The sequence below is a fragment of the Thrips palmi genome, unplaced genomic scaffold, assembly GCF_012932325.1.
Source record: "Thrips palmi isolate BJ-2018 unplaced genomic scaffold, TpBJ-2018v1 HiC_scaffold_1, whole genome shotgun sequence".
Lineage (NCBI taxonomy): Eukaryota > Metazoa > Arthropoda > Insecta > Thysanoptera > Thripidae > Thrips > Thrips palmi.
Genome location: NW_023144620.1, coordinates 555,324 through 583,204, shown reverse-complemented (window position 1 = coordinate 583,204; position 27,881 = coordinate 555,324). Strand labels below are relative to the sequence as shown.

The 27,881-nt window shown below is 43.4% G+C and overlaps 1 protein-coding gene and 1 long non-coding RNA gene across 19 annotated transcripts; one reads left to right on the top strand and one right to left on the bottom strand.

The window, feature by feature from the left end:
• Positions 1-419: 419 nt before the first annotated feature.
• LOC117639235 lies at positions 420-2,203 on the bottom strand. The gene is made up of 3 exons (XR_004587357.1): positions 2,090-2,203; positions 1,929-2,003; positions 420-616 (listed from the first exon to the last, which is right to left on the bottom strand). It is a non-coding gene; the product is annotated as an uncharacterized LOC117639235 (long non-coding RNA).
• Positions 2,042-27,112, top strand: LOC117638974 (constitutive coactivator of peroxisome proliferator-activated receptor gamma-like). Of its 18 annotated transcripts, none has more exons than XM_034374293.1 (14): positions 2,042-2,158; positions 5,505-5,654; positions 6,860-7,008; positions 7,645-7,799; positions 9,274-9,429; positions 11,577-11,846; positions 12,274-12,428; positions 13,671-13,846; positions 14,675-14,962; positions 17,814-18,054; positions 22,696-22,831; positions 23,734-23,883; positions 24,706-24,771; positions 26,739-27,112. In XM_034374293.1, exons 2-14 carry the CDS (start codon positions 5,563-5,565, stop codon positions 26,880-26,882), a joined length of 2,178 nt encoding a protein of 725 aa, XP_034230184.1. In that variant the 5' UTR covers positions 2,042-2,158; positions 5,505-5,562; the 3' UTR covers positions 26,883-27,112. The 18 variants fall into 18 exon arrangements, with proteins under 18 accessions (XP_034230184.1, XP_034230164.1, XP_034230236.1 ...); XM_034374273.1 differs by lacking the exon at positions 2,042-2,158 and adding an exon at positions 2,289-2,426; XM_034374345.1 differs by lacking the exon at positions 2,042-2,158 and adding an exon at positions 2,482-2,506.
• Positions 27,113-27,881: the final 769 nt, after the last annotated feature.

The window sequence follows — 27,881 nt, the reverse complement described above, 5'->3', positions numbered from 1 at the left end:
GTGGATTTGAAGATGACTCGTAAGACTAGTTTTGTAAGCGAACGTCTTGTTGCAAACGACACATTTAAAAGGCTTCTCCTCCATGTGCGTTTTAAGATGCAATCTCAGATAACCTTTGCTGCACTTCTTTTGACAAACGGGGCACTCGGAAAGCTTATCTTCAGTATGGGACTTGACTTCCGATGGCTTGCAAGTCCACTTCCTGAACTGAACGTCCTGCTACAATCCTTGCACTGCAATAGCTTCCTCCTGATGTGTCTTTCAAGGTGGGCCTTAAGAGAGTATTTGGTACTGAGCTCCGTGTCACAAACTGAGCAAACGAAAGGTTTTCGAGCGGCATGTGTTCCAAGATGGGTAGCGAAAGCACTTCTTGAACAGAACGTCCGGTTGCAGTCCGTGCACTCCCATTGCATCTCTCCAATGTGCGTTTCGAGGTGGCTTAAAAGACTCCCCTCTTGACTGAAATACGAATTGCAGACGGTGCATCTGAAAGACGTTCCTTTCGGATGGGCCATGACAGGAATTTGGAGATCGGTTAGCAAATTTCCAATTGAGCCGGCTTGTCTTCCTTGAAGATGGACAGCATGCAACACGTCAACCGCTGACCAGACAGTAGCTGAAACAGGCAACACGTCGCGCATGAGACCCACTTGGGCTGCACTCAAAACTACCAGCGTTCCAAGAATGTGACACCACGTTTATTGGAACACTGAGGTAGTTCAACGAGGTAATACGGTTCGGAGCTCCTGCGAGGGCCTCCGAAGCGTGCGGATTGCGAACCAAATATACACACAGCCGCTAGTTTTCAGCAGTTACCGCGTTCACTAAGAAGGCTTTTTGAGCCAGAGAACCGCGCAGCCAAAGGTGCACCCAGACCAAACCATGCATGTTCGACTCAAACCAAATTTATTTTTACACTCTAAAAATTAATGTTCGGAATAAACGACGGATCTTTCCAGGCACTTTAATCAGATGTATCAGGCGTTCGGAAGAAGATGGAAAGTGGAATGCAGAAATGGTCTGTCGGCCACGCCTTGTCTTGTTCTGATTTTCCGAATCGCGCCTGATATCCAGCCGTCCCACTCATCGGACTCAATGGACGACTGAAGAGAAGATTCTCGTTCAAAAGAATGACTCACTGCGAGAACAAAATAAGGGAACATGACTGGTCAATAATTTGCCTGGACCGTCCGTACCTGTCCTACTACGGAACTTCTGTACTTTTTTCCGTACCCGATTACATGAGTTCTAATGGGACAAGTACGGACGTTCCGTACTTTTGACCGTACTTCCGTACTATTTTCGTCTTTCGTCTGTTCATTTTCCGTACAAAACTTCTGAATTTTTTCCCAGTGCTGGTAAAACTATAGGCTATGGTAAAACTAAAAGTATGGACTATTCTAGTCGTCGTCGACTGAAGAACAAGAAGAATTACAAAATCGGAAATAGAGTAGATCAGGAGTTGGTAGTGAGCCTATTTTAAGGGAGTAATGCTTGCAAATATATTTCTTTACTTTGTCAAAAAGTATTTGACGCAAGCTAAATTGATTTTGAAAGAGTGTCGAATCGAAAAACTTTATTGATGATGTACTCGGACGGGTGAGTGAGGTTAAGTTGCCGGTGCCATTTCCGGTTTTGTGATTCTTCTTGTTCTTCAGTCGGCGACGACTAGAACAGTCTATTACCCTCTGTTTTCAAGCGTAAACAGTTTAGGCTTGAAATGAAGCGTAACAGGCTCATCCGCCAAGATTTCCCCCATCTAAATGCATGGGGGAATTTCCAGAAAATGCTTCATTTCAAGCGTAATCTCTTCAAGCGCAACTTATTGCTTGACTCAAGCATAGAGTTACGCTTAAGTTTTACCGGTGAACTATGGTATCACATTACCGGAACGACCGCGAACTAACTTGGTGGTGGCGTATACTTACTATGAGAGGCCGGGCTGTGATGCGATGTCAGGGGAACCTTGCGGTCTTCAGAAATCTGCAGCGGTGTCGAATCGCCTACATCAAAGAAAATACATACTCGTCGATACCTGTTGTTCGCTTGTTCGGTTAAAGGAAGACATGTAGACAAACATGTTTCTTACAGTATTGGCCTAAAAATTACTTCAAGGAGACGGCACGGGCTATTTACACGTATCTCGAACCACCATAAGGTAAAGAAAAAGTTACAACTGAAAGCGCTTCAGCGAATGCGCAGTCCTGACTCCTACAGTCATGAGTCAGCGTCTGAGAAGCAGCGGCGTTAGTTGTGACTTTAGTCTTAAACTTCCGGTCGAGGTATCCGCTTATACCCTATTGCTTTCGAAAGAGAGGCGCACCGGTGAACATATTGACAACATCATTTGCACGGGAGGTTAACGCGTGCCTTCTCTGATAAACGAGAAAGACTCATCGCGTGTTGGCTAGATGTGTGGCCATCCAGTGAGTAACAACCTACGTAATTTGAAGTGTCATGAAGGCTCTTCAAGAGTCGACATGGGTTCCCGATGGCGAAGAGGCCGGTAGGGAATGAGTCGGCTCATCCGATGGGTATCCAGCCGATGGGTATCCAGCCGCTGGCAACTGCTGGCACCACAGGCACTGACGCGCTGGGCCGGGCTGGAGGGCGTGGACCTTGGAGGCGTGGACCGCGTGCACGCAGGAGACCAGGAGCACGGCACTACTGAGCTGTCCCCGAGCCAAGGCAGCGATCGGACCGTTACCAGTACCCCCTCCACAAGGCCGGCCGGAGCACACGGGCGGGTACAGGCGGACTTTTAGGAGGTTGAGGGGACCATTTTAACGGTCTCAAGGATCCGGTGACCGAGTGAATACGCCTCATCGACTCGTTTCGAGCTCAGGAGTCGCCTAAGGGAATAGACCATTCTAGTCGTGGCTGAGTGAAGAACAAGAAGAATCACAAAAGACTCCATTTAGAGCATCTACAGTGCATACATTCGGTCCAAATATGTTGCATCTACTAGAAAATATTTTTATTTACTTCTACCAAGCAAGGGGAATTAAATATTTGAAGTAAAAGTGCAAAAAAATACACTTTTGTGATTCTTCTTGTTCTTCACTCGGCCACGACTAGAATGGTCTATTGGAACCGAGCGTGCGACCTCATCATTAGATTCCGCGTTCGGGGAGCAATCCATCGGTGGGGCCGCACGTTCGGTTCGAGTTCGAGACCCTTTCAGCGACTCTGGATCTCAATATGTGTGTAGAATTTTCGCGTATTTTCGAACGCGTTCATTATCCCCGCTCCCAAGAAATTGAGGGCTACATCTTCATTGTCGCCTTGTTCGACGTATCTATCCGACTATTCTGGTCGTCGGCAAGTGATGTACAAGAGGATTCAAAAACCGGAAATGGCGTTCGAGTGCATCAGTTTCAAAGTTTTTCGAAGCGTCACCCTTTCTAAGATTGGAGGCTAGTTTCGTGGATCCCGGTCGCCATGTTAGCGTCAGTAAATCATACTCTGACGTGGAAGGAAGACGACAGTCAAATGTGGCTGTCACAATTCATTTTGATTTTCGAGGAAACCTTGTTTGCTATGCATTTGCGGTCTACAGATCTACAGATCCATAGGGTACTTCGGAGAAGAGCTGGACCGGAAGTAGGGAAGAAATCAAGAAGAAACGCCGGACTCTGCGGAAGCGGCAGAACGGCGACGCACACGCTCATTCATACACATTTCGCATACTTTGTTTGATTTCTTCTCAACTTCCGCTCCAGCTTTTCTCCGAAGTACCCCATTGGCGCGTGCTTGGTACCATTCTGCCATTCCGAGAGAGGTTAGGTTCCGGCTAATGTGGCGTCTACTCACTTCCGTTCCACGATCCACGAAAGTACACTATCACGCATGTGCTAAATGCTGTTTGGCAAAGAAGACAAACACGCGGATAAACATGTCTGCTAGCATTTCGTCCTGAAACCAGATCGTTACCTTCTCCCCATCCTATCCTCTCCATTTCCGGATTTGTGATTCTTCTTAGTCGACGACGACTACAATAGGGCACTTCGGAGAAGAGCTGGACCGGAAGTTGAAAGAAATCAAGAAGAACGAACGCCGTAATTGTATGAGAATATAACTCCGCAGAAGCGGCAGAACGGCGACGCAGACGGTCATTCGCTCAAATTTCGCATACTTTGTTCTTCTTGACTTCTTCTCAACTTCCGCTCCAGCTCTTCTCCGAAGTACCCTAATGTCTATTCGTTGCTACTTTCGTCAATACTCATTATTCAATTTCTATGCACTGTCATCCTTCAGTACAGGTTTTATTGCAAAGTTAGTCTGACTCGTGACAGATCGTCTTTAGTCTTGAACGTAAATCTTCCGTGCCAAGGAACGGGATCGATTCTGAAACTAATGAGGACGTCAGGGATGATACCCAAACTGAAACGATACCAGGATCGCTCCGACAACAGTTAGCTTTTATGATTAAAACTCAAAAAACTGTTGCAGGTGGAACTAAGGGAAAAGCTTTTCCTTGGTGATAAAGGCGAATCGAAGTTTTGTTGCCACATGGGCCAAGTCCCAATTCTGCTTCTCTGAGTTTTGTTGATTAAGGCCTCTAAAATTACAAAACTCAGGGGAGCGGAATTCGGCCTTGGTCCACATGGGGGCGAAACTCCACGGTAAAAACGGTCTTGGTTTTCCCAGGAAGCCCCTGGAAATCGCCTATGTCTTCGCCATAGGGCTCCTGGGAAAACCAGGTACCGTTTTACCGTGTCCTGTACGCTTCGGTCACCAAGGAAAAGCTTTTCCCTCGGTTCTAGCTGCTACAGGTTTTGAGTTTCCGTCATCATTGCGAACTGTTGTCGTAACGGTCCTGGTAGGGTAAGGTTACCGAACATGGATCACTTTTTAAAAAATCTTCTCTACATCGAAATTAAGTATGGGTTGACTACTATTTTTGAATCTAATGTTGATGTTTACCCCACTGGTCATAGGCTACCAGAAATGGAACCTCTAGCTCGAATACTTTGGAAGTTGTGAGGACAAGAAAATATGGCTATTTTTGCTAAGGTTAGGTTAGGGTGGTCCAATCATGGATCACCCCACCAGCGTTTGGACTCAAAGCAAGGTATGCATTCAGTGGTCCCAAAATATCAAAGTAGTCCGTCTAAAGTGCACGACGAAAAATTTTGAAGTGACTGCGGTGATTGCTTGGCCCAGAGTCAGGGGTGCAAAAGTCACCTTTTTGAACGTCATTTTCCCATCGATTTTCGGGGGCCTGATTTAGGTGTCTTTCTAAACGCAACCCTGCAGAGTAGAGAGACGCAGTTGCAAACTTGTCAGACTCACATCAAACAGTCAAAGGGTCAGTCTAAGCAAGGAAAGACAGAAATTTAGAATCTGGCCACCTGGTCTTTAGATATAGACCCCCAAACAGAAATGATCCATGTTTGGTACCCCGATCCATGTTCGGCACTTTACCCTATTGTTTCGGTTTTGAGTATCATCCCTGGAGGACGTTCGTCGGTGCTTATAACTCCTATTGCTTCACGTTGCAGGAAGTTGCGCTTCTGACAACGTTCTGTGAACGAGAGTCTCTTGAAAGCCGTGGTCATCATGGGCGTCCTGGGGCTGGAGAAGTACATCATGGCGTTGCGTCCGACTCCCTGCCCTCGTGTTAGCGTCGCTGCACTGGCAGAGAAGCATAAGTGAGTACCCACGCACTGAGAGGAAGTAGTATAGAAAAGAAGGGCTCACGTCTGGGCAACTATAGAGCATTTTTATCGTCTCCGGACGAAGAACAAGAGGAAGAACAAAACCGAAACTGGCGCCGGCCGCATAGCCTCGCAGGCCTCTACGACTGGCTTGGTTTTTTTAGTGTTCCGAAGCATATCCCCTTCGAAAGCACTCTCGTCTGTTTCAAATTCTTCTTGACAAAGGAAATAAAAGTATTTGTCTGCATTACTTCCCGGCTTCCGGTTATGTTCTTGCTCTTCGATGGGTGATGGCTAGAATGCCCTATTTGCTGGGACTATTCTTACCCGCCCAGTACAGAACTTAAGTATGCCTGTTTCCCGTACCAGCTCACTTGAGTTCATTTTGAACAAGTACTGACTTTCCTCACTTTTTTCCGTACTTTTACTATATTCTTCTGTACATTTTCAGTGCCAAAGTACGGAAATTTTTACAGTTCGATGTGATTCATATTTTATTTGCGGAGGCTATCTTTGTGTACCGAATTTAGGAATCGTTGGAGCGGAAGTATTTAGACATAAAGTTTGTACTACGAACGACTTTTGAACCAACCTTTTTGTCTTATTCCACGAAACAACGCAGCAGTTGTATTTTAAAACGATTATCTGCGTATCTGATAAGATCTACACGGCAAAAACGGTACCTGGTTTTCCCAGGAGCCCTATGACGATGACATTGGCGATTTCCAGGGGGTTCCTGGGAAAACCAGGAACCGTTTTTACCGTGTAGATTTGATAAAATTATATATTTATGTGTACAGTCTCTTGTTTTATAATAAAATTCTTTCGTTTGTATTGCGAGAGAAATTGCGTTTAGATATATTTGGGTGGTGTTGGTCCCGTTTTCGTGCTTTACTGTTCCTGAAGAATGCTTTGTGTTACTAATAAATCTTTCATAAAACTTCATAAATCAGGCAGCTCTGTATTCTCGAAAATTGTTTCGTTTTAAACTGCACCTTGTTTCCTGATGATTCAATAAAAAGTTATTCGGTACAAGGAAGCAAGGTGCAGGATAAATTTACCGCCAAGGTATCGATCCAATCATATGTTTAGATTCGTTTTAGTGCGACCTGGCGCAGACTTCTGTTTTCAACGTCCACAAGTGTACTTGCCTGTCCTTGGTGATGTTTTTATTTTTCGCTCCGTGTGCCTTTATCAAGGAAGGAGACGGGCTGTGACAGAGCCGTAGCCGTGGTGGATGGCGGCTACCTAGTGTACCAGGAGGCGGCGGGCGGCGGTGAGGAGCTGTACGGCGGCCAGTTGAAGCAGCTCTCGGAGCGTTTGGTTGCGTTCGCCTCCCTCCTGCAAGGTGAGTGACGCAGACGAGAATCGGAGCAGGGTTAACGATTTTGCTCAGTTTTTTGTGCAAATGGAAGTTTAGTATAGATTTATACGCGATTTCGGGGAAAATTGAGGGAAAATGTACGGTATTTTGTATGAAAATCCCATAGAAAGTTCATCTTTGAAAGTAAAAGAAAACCATCGCCACTATGTTTCGTAACTACGAAGAAGATAAATGATTTTGTACAAATTTTGTACAAGACATCACATTTTTTTGGCACAGGAACTTTTTGTACACATTTTGTACAATTTTGTACTGAAAAGGCGAAAAATGTGCATGGTTTAGTCCGAAAATTGTACGGAAGTTTCGTGAGCACTAAAAACTGTCATATCTCGTACAAAATTGTACATAACATTCAGTGTGTAGAGAATTGCTTCATGTTAAAAAGAAATGTGTCGTTCTTTGAAGGAAGCTACCCAGTGGTCAAGCCGGGCCAGCCAACCAGAGGTGACAGTAATACAAGGCGTATCTTCGTAGATCTTACAATGCCATCGTTTTCTTCGTATTACGAGGCGATGCTTCGTAGTCCTTATTCTGTGCAGGTTATTTGCCAACAGGTTACAAAACATTGTGTGTGGTGGCTATTCGTCTGTCTCGGCGCAGGTGCGGGTGTGACGCCGGTGTTCTACTTCAAGGGGTCGCCGAGCAAGGGCCGCCTCGGCGTGTGGGGGAACCAGAAGCAGCAGAAGCAGGACCGCGTGCGTGCCGCCTACGCCAGCATCGCGGGGTGGGGCGCAGCGCCGTCGAGGAACCAAGAGGTGGGCACGAAGGGCGTTGTCTTGGCTTTGCTGGTTCACACGAAACTCCACTGTAAAAAATTAGTTCGTAAATTTACAAACAATTTATGGGTAATTTCGTTGCACAAATTATCTGTAAATTTACAACGTCATTTTGTTTCTTAACAATTTATGAATTATTCTTCACGCAGTAATTTGGAAAATTACAAACTTTTCACACGCTCCAAATTACGTGGACCGCTTTTGTTCTACCTTGTCACGCTGATTAAATGGAGATCAACTTATTTCAGCGTTTTTGTTGTGTTTTATGAAACATCTTGTAAAATGATGAAGGCATCACCATATCTCGTAATCTTACAAGCGATTTGTGCAACGGAATTACCCAAGCATTTCTTGTAATTTTAGGAAACTTTTCATGTTTTTGTGACATTGTTGTAGTATTTTAGTCACGTTTGCGATGTATTTTGTTCATACCATTTCATAAGGCGGTGTTCACGAACAAATTTCATAAAATTAAGAAGATTTCTGTGATGAATAATTCATAAAACGGCCTCTTCGAATAAATTTCATAAAATAACGAAATGTTATTCTTACTTTACAGAGAATTTGTAAAAAAACATTTCGTAAATTCACAATAATTTTTTACAGTGTCTTGTGGACTTTTTAAGCATAACTATGCATGCACAGATACATACACGCTTTAAATCTTACGAAGTATTTTGAGCACACATTGTACAAACTAATTTGCTTTGTTATGGGAAGAAATGGTAAATAAATAGACTATTCTAGTCGTCGTCGACTGAAGAACAAGAAGAATTACAAAACCGGAAATAGAGTAGATCGGGAGTTGGTAGTGAGCCTGTTTTAAGGGAGTAATGCTTACAAATATATTTCTTTACTTTGTCAAAAAGTATTTGACGCAAGCTAAATTGATTTTGAAAGAGTGTCGAATCGAAAAACTTTATTAATGATGTACTCGGACGGGTGAGTGGGGTTAAGTTGCCGGTGCCATTTCCGGTTTTGTGATTCTTCTTGTTCTTCAGTCGGCGACGACTAGAACAGTCTATTACGACCTTATGTGTGCATATTGTTATCCACAGCTTACTTACGTATCTGAATGAAGTCCTGCGAGGAGCTTGTAGAAGTTACGAAATAGGCGCGGAACAACACTGGCTAAAAGCTACGGAAAATTCTGTTTACAGCTTGTAGTTATTCTCCGTAGGACTTCTCCGTAGACAGGAGCGTGTTTCCCTCTTTTTCCTATCCTGGTTTTCCTAGGAACTGCCTGGATATTGCCTATGCCATCACCATTGGCTTCCCTTTTCCTTTTTTTTTTTTTTTTTTTTTTTTTTTGCAGTGGGCCACGTTTTGCTTAGTACGGTCCAACTGGTACAGATGGGTACACTAGTGATTCACCCCTGGATTTTTCTGTGCATTTGCTGAAATTCTGTACAGTGTTGGTTGATGACTATGAACATGTCGTTTTGGGCACCAGAACCAGTTACGCGGAGCCCGATGTGGCCGCGGTACCAGAGGAGGTCGCGGTGCGGGAGGAGGCCGTGGAGGTCCAAATTTCAATTGCTTTCCAGTCGCGATGCCCTCGGCCGCGTTTGCCTCTGCCAAGTTAGCTCTCAAGCAAGCTGGCTTCCAGGTGAGCTCAGTACAAAATTACTACGTCAGACTTCCTACTTCTGCAAACGCGAGATAAAATGTCTCGCCGAAGAAGTGCGCTGAGAAAACCTTACAAACTATTTTGGGCCTTAGAAAAAAAAGTAGTTTGTATAACAAAGTATTTTGAGCATACGTAAGCTTACAAAGAAAATACTTCGTAATTTACGAACTATTTCTTCGTTTTACAAAGTGTTTTAGTTTGGTATATGTATACTCAAAATACTTCGTAAGGTTTTAAGAGTGTGAGGTCACCCGGGTGGAAGGGAGTGCAGTTTTGACTGAGTGCAGACTACAGTCATAAACTGCAGTTCAGAAACGCCAGTTTTAAAAGTACTTTAAATGTAGTTTAACTCTGTAGATCGAAACGTAGTATAGAGGGCATTTTCAACAGCAGTACACGTACAATTAAATTGCAGTCTCACGTGCAGTTCTTAAATACAGTTTTAACTCCAGTGTAGTCGGAACTTAAATTGTACTTCCGTTTGCAAAAAGCAAGCACACTTCGGGAGTGTAAATAAATTGTTGTTTGACTACAATTTTGGTTGCCCTTTTTTGCAGTTGTGTAAGCAACTTCATAGTTCAGCCAAATCAGTGTTCTATTTTGTCCTAATTCCAAATAATTTCACCAAATTCTCCAAATTTAGTTCCTTTTGTGTGTTTGAATAACCAGAATATTGGTGTTCAGTCAGTTGCGCGGAATTAGTTAAGATAAAGCAACGGCAGCGGTTTTAATACGGATTTTTTTGCCCTATCGTTTATAAAAATTATCCGCTAATATAATTGTGAGGCTTACGGTATAAAACGTGAGTTTGCGTAGAAATTGTGATAGCCAAGTGCACATTATCTATGGTTATACTGCATTAAAACTGTAGTTGAACTGCAGTGCCCGATCAGTGGGTCACGAGAGGGGGTCTTGTCATGTGGTCCGGGTCGTGCACATCTCCGGACACGCCCGCCTGCCAGCGTAGTGGTCAAGTCCTCCGATCCACGACCCGGAGGACCGTCGTTCGAATACCATCACCGCCTTCAACTTTCATCATCAAAAGTCGTTGAGTAACGAAGGAGAAGGGGGTTGGGTGGGTGGGAGAGAATTCCCGCAGAGCAAGGAATAAAGTTTTAAAAAATAAATTTTAAAACTATAGTTAAAAGATACTTCTCAACTCCAGTTTTAACTGCTATTTTTAAAACGAGAGATGACCGTAGTCTAAACTGCAGATTCGACTGCAGTATTACAAAAAAACTACCAGTTTATTTGCAAGAAAACTGTAGTTAACTGTAGTTTAACTGTAGTTTCACTACAGTTAAACTGCTGTATCTACATAAGTCCAACTGCAGTCTAAGTATATATTTTTTTGTATGCAGCCTGCCATTTGTAACACTAGATAAACTTCAATTTGAGTCCAGATGCAGTACAGTTATTGTAGAGTTGTAGATGCATTTTAAAATTGTAGATTTGACTACAGTTCGTTCCACCCGGGCAGATCTGAAAGTATCGCGTTCTTTGTCTGACCACACTCCTGCAAACTCACCAGTGTACTCAGTACGCTGTCTGTAGCGTGTACTCACGGATACACTCCCACGAACGTGTACTCAGCTGCATCCGGGAGCTAAGTTGTGTACTAATCTGAGCACACTCCCGTTGGAGTGTACTCAGCCGACCATACTCTCGCTACATTCTCACAAAAGTGAACTTGCCACTGTGAAAATTTGTTGTCACTTGATGACAAAAACGCGGATGACATTTTCATCACTTTCAAGTCATAACAATCTCTAAATTGATGACATTTTTATCAGAGCTCCTATACTTCTTGCATGGGCGTGACAACAATGTCACAAATTTTTTTGATTACATTGATGTAAGGAAAAGTAGCCTTGAAATTGTCATCAAGTGACGACTCAAATTTTCAGTGCGTGAGTACACGCTGAGTTGAGTGTAGTGAGCACACAGTTGAATTTGCAGAGAATGTGGTCAGAATTTTGAACCCGGTCCACTCAGCCTGCACGATTAAAACCTTGCAAACTAGTTTTCAGCGAAGAAATAGGTCGTAAATTCCAAAGTATTTTCCTTGTAAGCTTGCGTTGTGAAGTGACAATCAAAATTTTTACAGTGTGGAGTGTGTGTGGCAGGTACTGGTGTCCATCGGCGAGCAGGACGTGGAGATGGCGCGGTACTGTCGCCGCCACGAGTGCTTCGCGCTGCTGGCGCGCGACACGGACTTCGTCGCCATGGACACGGCCCACTACTTCCTGTCCGTGGCGCACCTGCGCCCGGACTTGACCACGGTGCACTTCGACCGGGACGCCATCGCCCGGCAGATGGGGCTGCACGGCCGAGAGCAACTTCCCCTCCTCATGGCGTTGCTGCCCAACGGCTGCGTCCCGGCCTCGTACCTCATCGTGAGTGCCCACTTGAAAAATTTGTTTCAATAATAAAATCGTGGATGACATCTCCATCATTTGCAATAAGCACCTACACCCTAAATGTTTTTGTACAAATTTTGTACGAGGCATCACAGTTGTTGGTGCACACGAACTTTTCGTACAAATGTGTACAAAATTTTGTACAATTTTGTTCAAAGATGGCGAAAAATGTGCAGCTTTCGTACGAAAATTGTACGAAAATTTCGTGTGCACAGAAAACTGTGATGTCTCGTTCAAAATTGTACATACCATTTAGTGTGAGAAGATACGTCTATTCGTTTTATTTGGTGTTTTGGCCGCGACTCGTTCTTCGGCGGACGCAAGGATCTTTCTCGCGCCACTCTAAATATGAATATCCTTGTGCGAACACTTGAGTCCGAGTGCGTTACGTTTGTGATTGCAGCCACTGCACCTCCAGGCGGCGGGCCAGCCCCTGGCGTCGCTGAACCCAAATATGAAGTTCCCGCTGGAGGCCGTGGTCACCAGACTCTGCCAGCTGGTTCGCAACAGGCTGTGCGCCGTCTCCGCTGCGGACGCCGTGGTCATGGTCCTGGACAAGTGAGTGCGTGCAAACCCACCGCAGCGGGCTGCAAAAACGGTGGGGCGGTCATAAGTCCAGACGCGTTTTAAGCCATAATCGACAGTGTTTTCAATATTCATTTACGTTTCTGCGCATCAAAGGGATTCCAAGCTTATCATGTGTGTCAAGAACAAATTGAGAATAATGTCTCTGCAAGAAATAAAAGTGCTACTACGCTTATTAATACAATCGTCACGTTATTAAACAAAAACTCAGTGCGAGTCTGAGAGTGTATACTCACATGTCATAGGACACTTGTTTTGTTTCACGAGTTGGGCAATCTACACACTAAATGTTATGTACAATTTTGTACGAGACTTCACAGTTTTTTGTGCACACGAAATTTTCGTACAATTTTCGTACGAAAAACTGCTCTACAAACTGAAGTGTGTACTCAGTATGCATCTACAGGTGCATACTTATAAGTACACACTTACAGATGCATACCAAGCTGAGTACACATCTACAGATGCATACTTGGCAGGTATGCATCTGTAGATGTGTACTCAGCCAAGTATGCATCTGTAGATGTGTACTTGATACTGGGCATTTATACGGTGACAAGTACACACCTACTAATGCATACTTGCCAAGTATGCACCTACAGATGCATACTTAACAGGTATGCATCTGTAGATGTGTACTCAGCTAGGTATGCATCTGTAGGTGTGTACTTATAAGTATGCATCTGTAGATGCATACTGAGTACACACTTCAGTTTGTAGAGTGCATATTTTTCGCCATTTTTGTAAAAAATTATCCAAAATTTTATACCAATTTGTACGAAAATTTGGTGTGAACATAAAACTGTGATGTCTCGTACAAAATTTGTACAAAAACATTTAGTGTGTAGCATATAAGACGGTGACACATTTGTGTGTCCGCCAGGCGAGACATACATTAGACAACATGCTTCTCCAGGAGGGAAGATAGTTGTATCACCGTCGAATGCGCTGTGCTTTTACACCATTGTTTTTGCGCAAATTTTGTACGAGACATCACAGTTTTTTTGTGCACACGAACTTTTTTACAATTCTGTATTAAAATTGCGAAAAATGTGCAGTTTTTCGTACGAAAATTGTACGAAAATATCGTGTGCACTAAAAACTATGATGTCTCGTACAATATTGTACATAACATTTAGTGTGTATTGCATAACTCGTGAGAACAAAAAGAATACTTTGGCGTTTAGTCTGTACGTGTTGTTCGCTGTTCGGCAGGTCCATGTCCGAATACCCTGCCTCGGTGATGAGCGAGTTCGCGAGAGCGCTGGGCTTCGCGGGCAGCATGGAGTTCCGCGAGGCGCTGAGGAAGCAACTGGCGGCCAGCCTGGAGGCGCACGACTACAGAGGCTCTCAAGGCGCCACGCTGCCGCCGCCCGGGACCGAGGACACGGGTGAGAGAAAGCACCAGAAATGTCTTTGAACGCATTTTGTGTGAGACCTTACAGGTTTTTGTGCTGGTGACCTTCTCGCGCGAATTTGTTCGCGCTATTGCAATTCAATGAAAAGTGCACACTGTCGGCACGTTGCTGAATTTTTTCTCATTAATTACGTAGTCGCGTAAGCAACAATATTACTAAATATTTTCTCAGTAGGTACGACTACTTTCCTTTGTAAAATTATGGACAAAACTATGTTCTCAGTACATTTATTAATATTTCCTGAGTAATTCTTTGAAAAGGGACAAGTTCGTATTATGGTTGCACAAATTACTTGCATAAGTACTGTCAAAATGAGCAAAAAGTCAGAAACCTGCTAAAAGTGCATGTGCTCTAAAAACTGTAACGTCTCAGTCAAAATTGTACCTTAAATTTGGTAGTGTCATGCGAAGCGGCATTTTTCAATCCCGAATCGAATGTTGGGAAATTCCTCCGCATCGGGCAGGCATTGTCAGGATGCGAAGTACGCAAGGTTCAATGCATGCACGGCGTTTGGAATCATAGTGCAGTTTCCAGCCAGAGTGCTGTCGGTCTGCAAAGTTCCTCGCTTAACGTTGCGCTGGGCCAAGAGACCGGCGCCGGCGTCCAAAACAAAAGTGGGGCCGAGCCGAACCCGGCGTGTGACCCCACCAATGAATTCCTCGCTCGGAGAGCAATCCATTGATGGGGTTACACGTTCGGTTCAAGCCCCGTCAAGTCACTCTGGAGCTCAAAACGCGTCCAAGATTTTGACCGTCTTAACCGGCCTTATGCTGCACTGAACATTGACCCCTCATTCTGCAGTGCTGGAGCTGGCGCGTGCCCGCCACGCGGCGATGCAGTTCGTGATGCCCAACGTGCTGGTGCTGCTGGAGGGGCGCGTCTGGGAGGAGAGCTGCTCCCTGGAGGACCCCGCGCTGCCCGCGCGATGCTGCTCCACCGAGGCGCTGCGGCCCTTCCGGCGCCGCCTGTACGGCGTGCTGCTGCACGAGCGGCGCGCCGAGCGCACCCACCGCCCCGTGCGCGAGTTCATCGTGCCCAACAGCGGGGAAGGCGCTCTCCGGCCCGTGGATGTCGTCCCCGCCGAGCTGGGTGAGTGCCCACTCCGGGAACCCGCGCTGCAAATTGAATTGCAACTCAGGAGGACACAGTTGTGTCCTGAATACACACGCGTAAATGCTTAAAGACTTTTTGTCCGTAACTAGCTCTTTTCATCAAAGCATGTGCAAGACATCTACAAATTTGTACATACGGCCCAATTTCATAAATTCTTAAGCATGATTTGTATATTTTTTCATTCTTCGTCATTTACTGAGCTGCGGCTATTTAAAAACGGGCTGTTTTGGCCCACGATTGATTTGTGGAAGTAATTTCTAGTCACTATGTGTTAATGCCACTTGCTCACCAGGCCATGCACTCTTAATGTCTTTCGGTGAGAGGCTGCACCAATATATTATGGTGGAGATTTTCTTCATTATACGAAAGAAATTCGACAAAATATCTGTAAGGTACAATGCATTTTGAACTTGAAGTTACGAAGTCTGCTGCACCACCATAATATGGAGAATCTTTACCATAATATGGAGGATCTTAACCATAGGACTTTTTAGAGCGTGCTCAATTTTATCGAAGCTTAGGATGACTTATATTCCTTCACCGATGACACACGTTACGTTAATCGGCAAGGACGTTTCCCTTCCCTCTATAATTCGAATGATAAACACCTTTTTCCCCTTTTTGCTTGCCCATGGAAGGCCCAGTTTTCCTTTGATTGTTGAAGGTCTGTGGCTCTGTGGTTGTCATCCTGACACTCGCGCTGTTTTAGATTGCAAAGAGAAGGTTGAGGGAAGACGCATGCCGAAATATAAGCGGTTCGCTTATTCCGAGGGGTCGACAACTCCCCTTGGCCGTGCACGGGGGAGTGAACGTATATTGCCAGTAATATAGAAAATATACAGTAACATATAGTATTGTAATAGTGTAATATAGAGGCAAAATTGTGGTAATATATTTGTACTATATACAAGGGGTTGACCTCTCAGCTCAGGAGTGTACACAGGATAACTGATTACCAGTGATTACCTACAAACATACTAAAAAAAACTCCATAATTTTGGCCAGCTAAGAGCATTTTGGCCTGATTTCATAAGAAAAGAAAAACAAAATCCGATATAAACGGCGAAACTAGCCAGTTTTGGTGTGTGATTACCAAAGATTACTGGACGAAGTGTACACACGATTACCGGGGCATTCCACGCCAGTTCATCCGGGACCCCAAATTTCACACCTCGGATTTGGGTTCTGGTGACTTTTTCTTGAAGTAATCATCACTAACAACAAAACCATAAAACAGTTTTTCAAAATTTCAATTTGTATAGGAGATATGGCCAAAAGAAAATTTCAAAATCAGACATTAAAAAAAAATATAAAATTTTTTTTTAGAATTTTTTGTTTGCTTTTCTAATGGTGTGGTGGTCTAAAATAAAGAATGAAAACCCATCTTGGGTCATACGTCTCACCAGTTGGGTAAAAAAGCTGAAAAACATAAAAAAAGTTACGCGTTTTGGATTTCTCAAAAACTGCGTCTCCAGATTTCAACCAAATTTTTTTCTAAGGAAGGCCTAATGGTGCTCTAGGATGCCTCAAAATATTAGGACTGGCAATGGAAAAGGATCTGAGATAAACGACATTTTGTGTTGCGATACTTCAAAAATCAGGAAATATCGACTCGTAAAATACAGTCAAGTTCATATAAAGCAGTTCTGAGACATCAAAAGTTGTTCAGAATTATGAGGTTTGTTTCCAGATGACATGGGAGTCCATAAGGTACAATAAAAACAGTCTTTTTATCCATTGAAATTTTGTGACACTCTTAAATAAAATTTACACGACCAAACTGTTATCAACGGGTGATGACATGTCAAGGCATGGGTGAGAAGCAGTGTGTCAGGTGTAAGAGCACACTTAGTCAGGTGTAAGGTATGTAAGGTAAAAGGTATGTTTAGAGATTTTAAGGCCTAGTAACTGCTTACAAGCATATCTAGGTGTGCACTTACACCTGACACACTGTTTCTCACCCATGCCTTGACATGTCATCACCCGTTGATAACAGTTTGGTCGTGTAAATTTTATTTAAGAGTGTCACAAAATTTCAATGGATAAAAAGACTGTTCTTATTGTACCTTATGGACTCCCATGTCGTCTGGAAACAAACCTCATAATTCTGAACAACTTTTGATGTCTCAGAACTGCTTTATATGAACTTGACTGTATTTTACGAGTCGATATTTCCTGATTTTTGAAGTATCGCAACACAAAATGTCGTTTATCTCAGATCCTTTTCCATTGCCAGTCCTAATATTTTGAGGCATCCTAGAGCACCATTAGGCCTTCCTTAGAAAAAAATTTGGTTGAAATCTGGAGACGCAGTTTTTGAGAAATCCAAAACGCGTAACTTTTTTTATGTTTTTCAGCTTTTTTACCCAACTGGTGAGACGTATGACCCAAGATGGGTTTTCATTCTTTATTTTAGACCACCACACCATTAAAAAAGCAAACAAAAAATTCTAAAAAAAATTTTATATTTTTTTTTAATGTCTGATTTTGAAATTTTCTTTTGGCCATATCTCCTATACAAATTGAAATTTTGAAAAACTGTTTTATGGTTTTGTTGTTAGTGATGATTACTTCAAGAAAAAGTCACCAGAACCCAAATCCGAGGTGTGAAATTTGGGGTCCCGGATGAACTGGCGTGGAATGCCCCTACCAGAGTGGGTAACCCCTTGACTATATAGGTAATACAGCCACCGCAAACGAGGTAATAAATGGGTTGTCGACCCCTCGGCTTATTCATAAGCTTGTAGAAAACAAGGGGTCCACAATTGATCCGTGACTGAAAATTGTTTTTTTTTCTCGCCTTACTAAATGCGTCTCTCCTCTACAGATGAAGCTGCTGTGCACCACCCCGGCCTGCCGGCCTTGTGGTGTGGGATGGTCATGGAGGAGGCGCGGTGGCGGCTGCTGTCGTGGTGCCTGTGCCCGTCGCCACGACGAGGCACCGACCTCCTGAATCGCCTGCGCGCCCTGCCGCGCCGCCACGCCCTGCTCGCCGCGGCGCTGTTCCTCCTGAGCCACTGCGGCGTCATTGGGGCGTCCATCCAGGCGTCTGTGGGCCCGTCCGCCAAGTAAGTTGCCCTGCGCACAGTGGGCCAGGAGACAGGAGGAGGCGGTCAGAAGCCCGGACGTGTTATGAGCTCCTGAGTCGCTACACACTAAATATTATGTACGGTACGAAAAGGTGCGTACAATCTCGTTCAAATTTGTACGAAAAGTTCATGTGCACCAAAAACTGTGATGTCTCGTACAAAAATTGTGCAAAACCATTTAGTTTGTAGGACAGGAAATAAATGGTTGACCCCATCAATGGATTGTTCTCCGAACGAGGAATCCATTGGGGGGGGGGGGGGGGTCACACGTTCGGTTTGTGTCCTGTTTAGTGGCTTTGAAGCTTTAAACCATGTCCAGAGTTTTAGTCGCCTCCACCAATCTTCTGGACTTCTATGCCCTCAATTTTATTCTAGAAAATGCTGTGCAGTCATAATGCGACACCTTTTCTTAGAACGGAACAATTCTAACATATCTAAATGAAGCCCAACTTGTTCGTAATGTGAAGAAACCTGTCTTGCTGAGAATCCTTCATCATAGGTTACTGTACCTTGGCTGCGCCAAAAAGTAATCTCTTTAGGCACGAAGTAGCCTTATAGTAAAGGAGGGAGGGGAACCATGACCACTGGGGTACCATGACCACCCCCCTCGCTCTCGGGAACTACTTTGCCGACGGCAACCGGTCGACCGGACTTTCGAGAGAATAGGATTCTAACTATTTTCAGCCAGAGCCCTACCTTCTAGCTTCAAGGGTACGACCATAGCACCTCGCCAAAATTTTTGTTACAACGTTTTAGCTAAATTGGGCGTATTTGAAATCTGGGATATTTTTTCTCACTCTCACATTTCGGCTCTCCGGCAAAATATCCATCATCACATTTAATTCTAAGTAGCTCTTTGCTTGCTCGGGGAGCCTTCCTAAACTGCATTGTGGGGAGCCATGACCAGGGCTATTCCATGCCAAACCAACGAACTCTTGGAAATTCATCTCTTCGATTTAGATGAAACTTTTTTCGGGGGGGGGAGGGGTCATTATGAAAAGATCCAATGTCAAAGGGTTTTGCGATATCTCTCCCCGTTTGGCTGTAATACCATTGTGAAGTTTTCACTTTGGTCAGAATCATGATATTTTCTTTATTTCTCTCCGTACTTACTGAAAGTTTTCAGATTTGTTCTGAGAATGGTTCGTTACGTAAAAATAGCAGGGGAACACGATGGAAATAGTTTCGTGACGATTGGGTGAAGTTTTGATGTCGGTTTCCCCAATTAACGTAATTTTTTTTCCGAAAAATCGATGTCTTCAAAATAGCTCGTCTTCGATTTCCATGTGACTTTCCTAACATGATCCCCTTACATATTGAAAGAAAATCCTTAAAGGATATGGTCGGCCCACCGTTAGTTTTTTATTTGCACAAGAAAAGATGTATCATTTTGGGCGTTTTTCTTGAATTTTCGAACCAACTTTCTGAGTTTGCGTCCAAGCGATTTTGAAAATTTACCCTAGTTTTTCTCATACTGAAATAGGGTGAAATTTTCAAAATTGTCCAAAATGACTTTTCTATATATCAATGGATTCGTCTCGACAAGACAGAATTTGTTTCCTCACGGGACATAAGCTTGGACGCAAACTCAGAAAGTTGGTTCGAAAATTCAAGAAAAACGCCCAAAATCATACATCTTTTCTTGTGCAAATAAATAACTTACGGTGGGCCGACCAAATCCTTTTAGGATTTTCTTTCAATATGAAAGAGGATCATGTTAGGAAAGTCACATCGAAATCAAAGATGAGCTATTTTAAAAACATCGATTTTTCGAGAAAAAAAAAAAAAAAAAAAAAAAAAACTTTAGAAGCCGACATTAAAACTTCATCCAATCGTCTCGAAACTATTTCCACCGTGTTCTCCAGCTCTTTTGCGTCTAGAACCGTTCTAGGAACAAATCTGAAAACTTTCAGTAAATACGAAGAAAAGTAAGGAAAATATCATGATTCTGACCAAAGTGAAAACTTCGATATGTAATTACAGCAAAACGGGGAGAGATATCGCAAAACCCTTTACATTGGATCTTTTCATAATGACCCCTATCCCTAAAACAAGTTTCATCCAAATCGAAGAGATGAATTTCCAAGAGCTCGTTAGTTTGGCATGGAATCGCCCACCACTTCTTAGTGGGGCACCATGACCACACATATTTGAGTGTTTTTCTCATTTTTTGGTCTAATAATGATTTATTTTCGTCGAAAATTTGCTTTTTGCTTCAGAAAATGCATAAGGGTTGCTGCAGAATAGATAGCTTTATCACGAATCGTGAATCATCAAGATGATTCAGAATGGTTCTGAAACTGAGACTTGAAATGGTAGTTTCTCTAGCACTAAATGAGCTTCAAACCACAAAAGTTGGCCGCGAAAGCGATCCGTGGCTACTTTGCTCCAAGACGGCTCTGGCATTATGAGAAACAGCATTTATTTCACTTGTTTGCAGTGTAGTAACCGCGATAATTTTCTTAAAATTTACCAAATTGAAATCTGCTTACGAATTTGGATTCGTCTTGGCAAGACAAACATAAAATGTTAACACATGTCAAAGCTTTGGATGTGAAATTTGAAAGCCTTAGAGCGTTTACTGTTCTAAACCGTCCATTTTAAGGCATCTTAAAACGTGTGAAACTTCGAAGGTTTTTAGAGTGTGTTTTAGTTAAGTTGACTGGCCTGATGGTAAGGACAGCGATATAAACAAAAAATAAGTGTGGTGAGACAAGTCCCATCCTCTTGCAGATGACATTTACCACCTGTTCTCCCGCCTGGAAGGTTAAGGCCTTGCAAAAGCGCACGGATTCAACTCGACCTATCCCCTTCTTCCGCTTCCTGGATCTATTGTGCACTGATATTTAGATTTATGACTTCCTTTCATCCATTTGTACTTGTGGATGGTTAGTTGGATGTGTAATTAAGAGGTTTGAAGTGCGCGTGCACTTCAAACCTTTAGTAGGGCGCACTAGGTACAAAAAGAAATGAAATTTCGCGCACCCGCTGAGCACACCTAATAGATTTACACTGTAAAAAATTTGTTCGTAAATTTACAAACAAATCAGGGGTAATTTCGTTGCACGAATTATTTGTAAATATGTTACTGTTGGAAGTAGGAGGTAGGTTGCACCTAGATGTAACCGGTTCAAAGTAGGTTGAACCAAACCAATCTGGTTACAAGTGGAGCCACCTATTTGCATCCAAATATTTTGCGTTGGAAGTAGTTGTAACTACATGTCAGTGGTTGAAAGTGTCAAGCAGGATTTTGTTTGGTTGGATGTGGGTGGAAGACTGAAACCTTTATTTCTCAAAGTTATTATTACACTGTTTTCTTTTTGGAACAAATTTTTTGCAATGTTTCCTTTTTGGAACCAGTTTGGAACAGCTGGACGGTCATTGTTTTGATTTAGTGACAGCATCTCCCTTGTTGGAGCATGGGAGACTGTTGTGGCATTAGCTATTACAAGAAAGCCCTGGATACCTGCAACCTTTGCTCTTGTTTCACCCACGCGTCAAACCTCAGCTGGTCAACCATTTTCTGTACTATATTTAGAATAATTTGGAATTTTGCCCCTACGCCAGTGCCGAAACTAGCCAAATTTGACTTTTCTGTGGCGCACAGTTTTGTTAGTCTTGTCAGTCGCTTGTCAATATTGTAATTGTTGTCCCCTACGTTGCCCTCCCTGTCTATGCATTTACCAATTATGAACACTTCCAACTACTTCCAACCGACTGTGATTGGTTACAAGTGCTAAAAACAGAAATGTACTGGTTCAACCTAGTTGTAGCTGGCCGATTACTGGATACAAGTAGGTTGCTCCACTTGTAACCAAATTGGTTTGGTTCAACCTACTTTGAACTGGTTACATCTAGGTGCAACCTACCTCCTACTTCCAACAGTAACAAATATACAACGTTTTTATGTTTTTATCGATTTATGAATTATTCTTCACGCAGTAGTTTGTAAAATCACAAACTTTTTACAAGTTCCAATTTACGTGGACCGCTTTTGTTCAACATTGTCACGCTGATTAAATGAAGATAAACTTGTTTCAGCGGATTTTTTTTGTTCTATGAAACATCTTGTAGTTCTATGAAATATCTTGTAAAATGACGAAGGCATCACCCTATTTCGTAATTTTACAAGCGATTTGTGCGACGAAATTACCCATGGATTTGTAGTAATTTTAGGAAACATTTCATATTTCTGTGACCTCACTGTAGTATTATCGTCACTTTTGAGATGTATTTAGTTCGTACCATTTCATAAAGCGGTGTTCACAAACAAATTTCATACAATTAAGAAGATTTCTGTGATGAATAATCCATAAATCGGCCTTTACAAACAAATTTCATAAAATAACGAAATGTTATTGTTACTTTACAAGGAATTTGTAAAATAAAATTTCGTAAATTCACAACAAATTTTTACAGTGTACGGAAGTACCTTTTATCGAATGAGAGGATGGCAATAGAAATTTAATACTAAGCATTGTTGATTCAAAGTAGATGGTAGTTTTTTTTGTTTTTTTTTTTTAAATCTCGCAGTAATCTCGTTCCGATTTTCTATGCAAACCGCACTCAGCCGGCTTATTAATCACTTGGACGCTAATTTTGAACATTTTGTGTGTTCAGGGAATCCATCTCCGTAAGAACCGCGTCGAGTGACGGTGAAGCGGCTGAGGCACCACCCGGCCATGGAGCGGGCATCGAGTACGAACCCCATTCCGTGGAGCAAGTTGTTCGTCTGTTTGCCCGGACTTGCATTCGTGTAAGACGTTTTACTTGCTCAAAATTGTTACATTGGGGGCTATTGGAGAGCGGGAGGGGCTATCCGTCATCATTTCTGGGAACGTTGAGCCCAGGTGCTTCTTTTTCAAGTATCAGAGCCACGCCTGTGACCAATCTAAATTTGGGCGCGCTCAAAATTTATCCCATGTGTTGTGAGTGTGAGTACGTGGATTAACAGTGTACATAAGGAACCGCGAGTGGTCCTGGAAACTGACTGAGCGGGCACGTTCCGCACTGATTCTGAACGCGAACACAGAGTGGTCTTTCTGGAACTACGTGTGAGTAAAAGTGCTGCGGTCACATTGTTGAATTTGTTTGAATATTGATTAGTGTTCACTGTGGCAAAAAAGTACGGAAAATTCTGTTAATTTTTTTGCCAGGATTCTCCGTAGCCCTTTTATCAATATTCTCCGTAGGCTCTTACAGTATTCTCCGTAGGGCCGTACAGTATTCTCTGTAAGTCCGCACAGTATTCTCCGTAGGACCTGGAAGACTGTATAGTCCTACGGAGATCACTGTAAGGTCCTACGGAGAATACTGTGCGGTCCTTCGGAAAATACTGTAAGAGCTTACGGACAATATTGATAAGGGGGCTACGGAGAATTCCCACATGCTGCTTACAGAATTTTCTGTAGGTTTTTGCCACAGTGTTCAGACAAATGTGACACCGTAATAAGTGTGGCATTCGTGCACAACAGCGTAACGTCGTGGGATTCCCATGAGGATGCGTTGTTCTGTAAGCGGATCACTCATGTCCTGGCCGTGTTACGCTCAAACGAACCTGACAACATTCACATTCTTACGAATATGACGTGACACTCGTTAAATGACAATGGATTTGTTCATACCCTTGTTGCTGACAACGCTCTGCCCATGTTGCAGGTCGAGCGGCTGACAGCCTTCGAAATAGAGCAGCTCACTCCGCCTCGGCCTCGACGCCTTGCAGTGCACCTGGCCGCGCTCTTCTTGCGGGCCTGCACGCACCTGCTCGTCCTGAATGACGTCATCGGGGCGGTGGTGCCGGTCGACGAGGTAAGTGACCGTTACTCTCCAGGCAGAGAGTTGGAAACTGCGTTCTCAGGCTCGTACTGCTGTTTTGTTTCAATACGTGTCGACGTTTGCGCGTATTTACATTTGCATTAAAACATATTTTTCAATTTCGTCTCGACGAATCTGTTAACCATATCGTAAAGAAATTCTACTAGTATGCACGGACGTCAATGGATAAAGATGAAATGTTGATTAGAGGATGAGAGTGTGGGTTCCTCCAGGCACACTGTTTCGATCAGTGTGCGAGCAGGCACACACTTGCGTTTGCAGAGCAGATCGGTGGTGTTCGGGGCGTCCAAACAAGGCTCGGGATTCGTTGTCGCTCAACCTCACTGCCTCACCTTTCAAACGTCCAAACGTGCCCATTTGTTCTTTTAACAACACTGCAAAACCAAAGGCAATACTTTTAGTACCTTTTGCGGCGATACAATTGAGTATCGCCAATAAACGGCCGTACGGAAAAGTATTGCCTTCAAAACGGCGATACGCAAAAGTATCGCCAAAATTTGGCGATACTTTGGAGTATCGCCATGATTTGACAATAAACGTCGAACAAAGCAAGGGGACAAGACCTTGGTTTAATGCCGTGGTTTTGGCAATACCCAAAAGTATCGCCAAATTTTGGCGATATTTCTGTGTATCGCCGTTCTGACGGCAATCCTTTTCCGTAAGGCCGTTTATTGGCGATACTCAATTGCATCGGCAAAAAATGTACTTTATTATCGCCTTTGCATTTGCAGTGTTAACATGGTTTGACAAGTAATACCTAACGAGGGCTTATGATTTACTGAAATTTCTTGCCAGGTTCAACCTGCAAGCTTCTTCGATGGTAAGGTGTTCCACTCTTTATTGGCCGAGGACACTGCACGCGTGAGTATTATTATTTTCTTCCGCATTTCAGGATAGTTTTCAATACTCAAATTTTAAGGAAATTTTGTAGCGAGTTTGCTCCAGTAAGCTGTCCTTATCAAATTTATTTGTGTACCTTTTTCTGTGAAATGTGATCGTGTGCAATTATTCAGTTACATGTTAATACTTGAGTCGTAATAGCTTGCGACCTCTCTATTTTGCGAGTTAAAGCTCCGTCTTTAACTTTAACTTCCAAGCCATTTGGGAGGTGTGCTCCTTATCACTGGGAGTGTAAACCCACGATTTAACTCATTCAAGTAAGACATGAAAACAAGACTAGACGTGTAAAGGATTCCACAACGGCATTAGTCGGTTTATGCACTCTCATTCCAGGAACGTTACATCACCTTGAGGCGAAAGTGACAAAATTTTAAGTTCCATTGTGTCGCACTCTTTAGTTCGTGATGAAGCTAATTACTGCCTGAGAGACGGAACCTTCGGAAAAGTTCCGTCGCAAATTCACCACATATTGTTTAGAGTGTATATTAAAATTTACTTGGAGCTTGTAAATTTACGACGAACTTCTGTTGATTTACGAAAACTCCTGTAACATTTACAGTGAATTCATTAAAAGCTCCGTCGCAAACTCACAACATATTGTTTGCAGTGAAGGGAGTTGATGACTGTTATATCTTAACAGGGGGTGGCAACCGCCTAGAAAGAGCGTGAAGCGATGCTCGCGCCGTCAGTGCAGAGGTTGCGCACTTGTTCGAGATTATGGAAACTAGACTGTGTTTTTCAAAATGCTTTGCACCGATGGAAAGGGCTTGAAATTTAGGGTGCATTAGGCTAATTGTTCTTCTCGAAACTCCCCCCTTACCTGATTGGCTGAGCGATAGCGAAGCCTGTTACTCCAGTGCGGTTGAAAAGTTTTGTCTGTCTGTCTGTGTGTCTGTCTGTCTGTCTGTGTGTGTGTGTGTGTACACTACTCCTCCTGAACGGCTCGGCCGATCTGGTTGAGATTTCGCAGGGTTATTAGGTATGTTCTTGGCTCGGCACACGCGAAATTTCACCATCCTAGCTCAAGTGGTTCAGTTTTTATAGCCCAAAAACACCTAAAAAACGGCGAAAAATCGAGATTTCTGTCGGTAGACCTCTCCTGTCTGGATGAAAGAGAGGTCTGGGGGGCGGAGCCCCCCAGCCACGACAAGTTGAAAAGTTACAAGGGTCAAGATCGTGTAATTTGTAGATGAAGCACCTCTATCTAGAATGAAGGGGGGTCTGGGGGCCCCCAACATGCAACAGTTCTGAAGTAACTGATGATGGACAAGCATTGTCTGCCGAAGGCAGCCTAGCGCCGCAGGCCAAGGTAGGTACGCCAGGCGCGGATTGGAGAAACAGGCAGCGACACATCGCGAAGCCTGTTACGACAAGACGCGGTCTGGCGTAAACCTACCTTGTATTAAGGTGCAGTGAAAACATCGAAAAACACGAGAAATCATCAAATTTAGGAAAAAAACTCGAATGCGCCATGTTGATGTAATTTGATTCCGCCCTTGTGTTCGGTTCAATTGGAAGTATCGGGCAGTCTACTAGACCTAATGCACCCCAAATTTTGTGCTCTTTTGATCTGTGCAAAGCGTTTTGCAATCAACGGCCTAGATGTTACAATCGAAGCAAAAGAAGTAACCCCTGCACCTTACTCGCGCATGGCTTCACGCCCTTCCTAGGCCGTTGCCGCCCCCTGATCTTAATAGCGCACTTTGTATTACTTTGTAATACGTGTATCTAGAAGAAAACAACTATGAGAACTATTGTACACGTTTATTTCAAATCCAAATTGTTTGGCGTTACTTCAACGTTATTTCCCATTACTTCACGCTATATGAACGTCGTTCTGACGTTATGCAAGGGAAACTTACACAAAAACTCAAGGTTTGTCCCCCGTAATCAGCGTATCATTGTATCATTTTTTATTTTTTCTGCAGGAGAGCGGCAATGCTGACGAAGACGCCATCGTGCTCGCCGTGTGCAGCGACTACCCCTGTGATTCCTGCAGCCCTGTTGCTCCCGATGACGCTGGCGGTGACGTCACGGCCCTGGCAGCGGCTTTTGCTCAGCAGCGCCTGTAGTCCGGTTCACCTGCAAGAAGCCAATCCGCTGGTCTACTGTTACGCGACCTCTCCTCTGAAACGCGGCCAGAAGCCTTTCAAGAACACGTTGACGACATTTGGCCGCATTGACAGCCCTCGTGTTGCCGTCAAGCCCTTCTGCTTGTTCTCTAGTTTCATCGATGATGAAGGATGTGCATGTCTTATGCGCCCACTCGAAAATTGCAATAAATATTACTCCCAAATATGAATCAGAGTACATCCTCACACTACCGTAGAACGGGGTTATATGAGACAAATTTCGAGGTTTTTTGTGAATTTCCCCCTTTCAATTTCAATTTGAGGTACTTAGGTGTTCATCACTTGTTCATTGACCCTTTGGCTACACTACCACTTAATTTCAGATTTTAAGGTGCAGTAGGGACCTTTCAATAACCCTCGGAATGCCGTCCCATATTTCCCTGCAATGTGGGGTAATATGAGACAAAAGAAAGAAATGTTAAAGAAGTACGGATAATTAAATCATTTAGGTGGGTTTGAAGCTTTTTAAGTTCTTTTCATTCATTTTAAAGATGATTGGAAACTATAATGGAGACGATATAAAATCTGGAGGGGAGAAAAATGGGTGTCAAGAGAGCCGAAAAATGTATAAGGAGTCATGAGTTGTGCCTGTCACATGAAAATACTATACGAAGAGCATAGATGGCGGTCAGATAGTAAAACAAATTCGTGTTAAAATCATTATTACTTGAAGTTATTAACAGTGGAGTATGTTTGGCCTCACGTTTCAAGCGAAAAGAGGTGTATCTATTTTCCTTGCAAGGTAACAAAATTGTATTCCATCTGGAACAGGCAGCCCGAGAGTAGACATAACGGAACCAAATTTTGTCCTGAGTATGTTGACATAATTGCCTACAGATTTAAACCTCGTTCGGACGAGAACCCAAGTTCTAACCGAGGTTTCTGGGGAGGTTTTTACTAACTTTACAAAACTTGTTAAAATTAAGAGGTTTTTCCTTG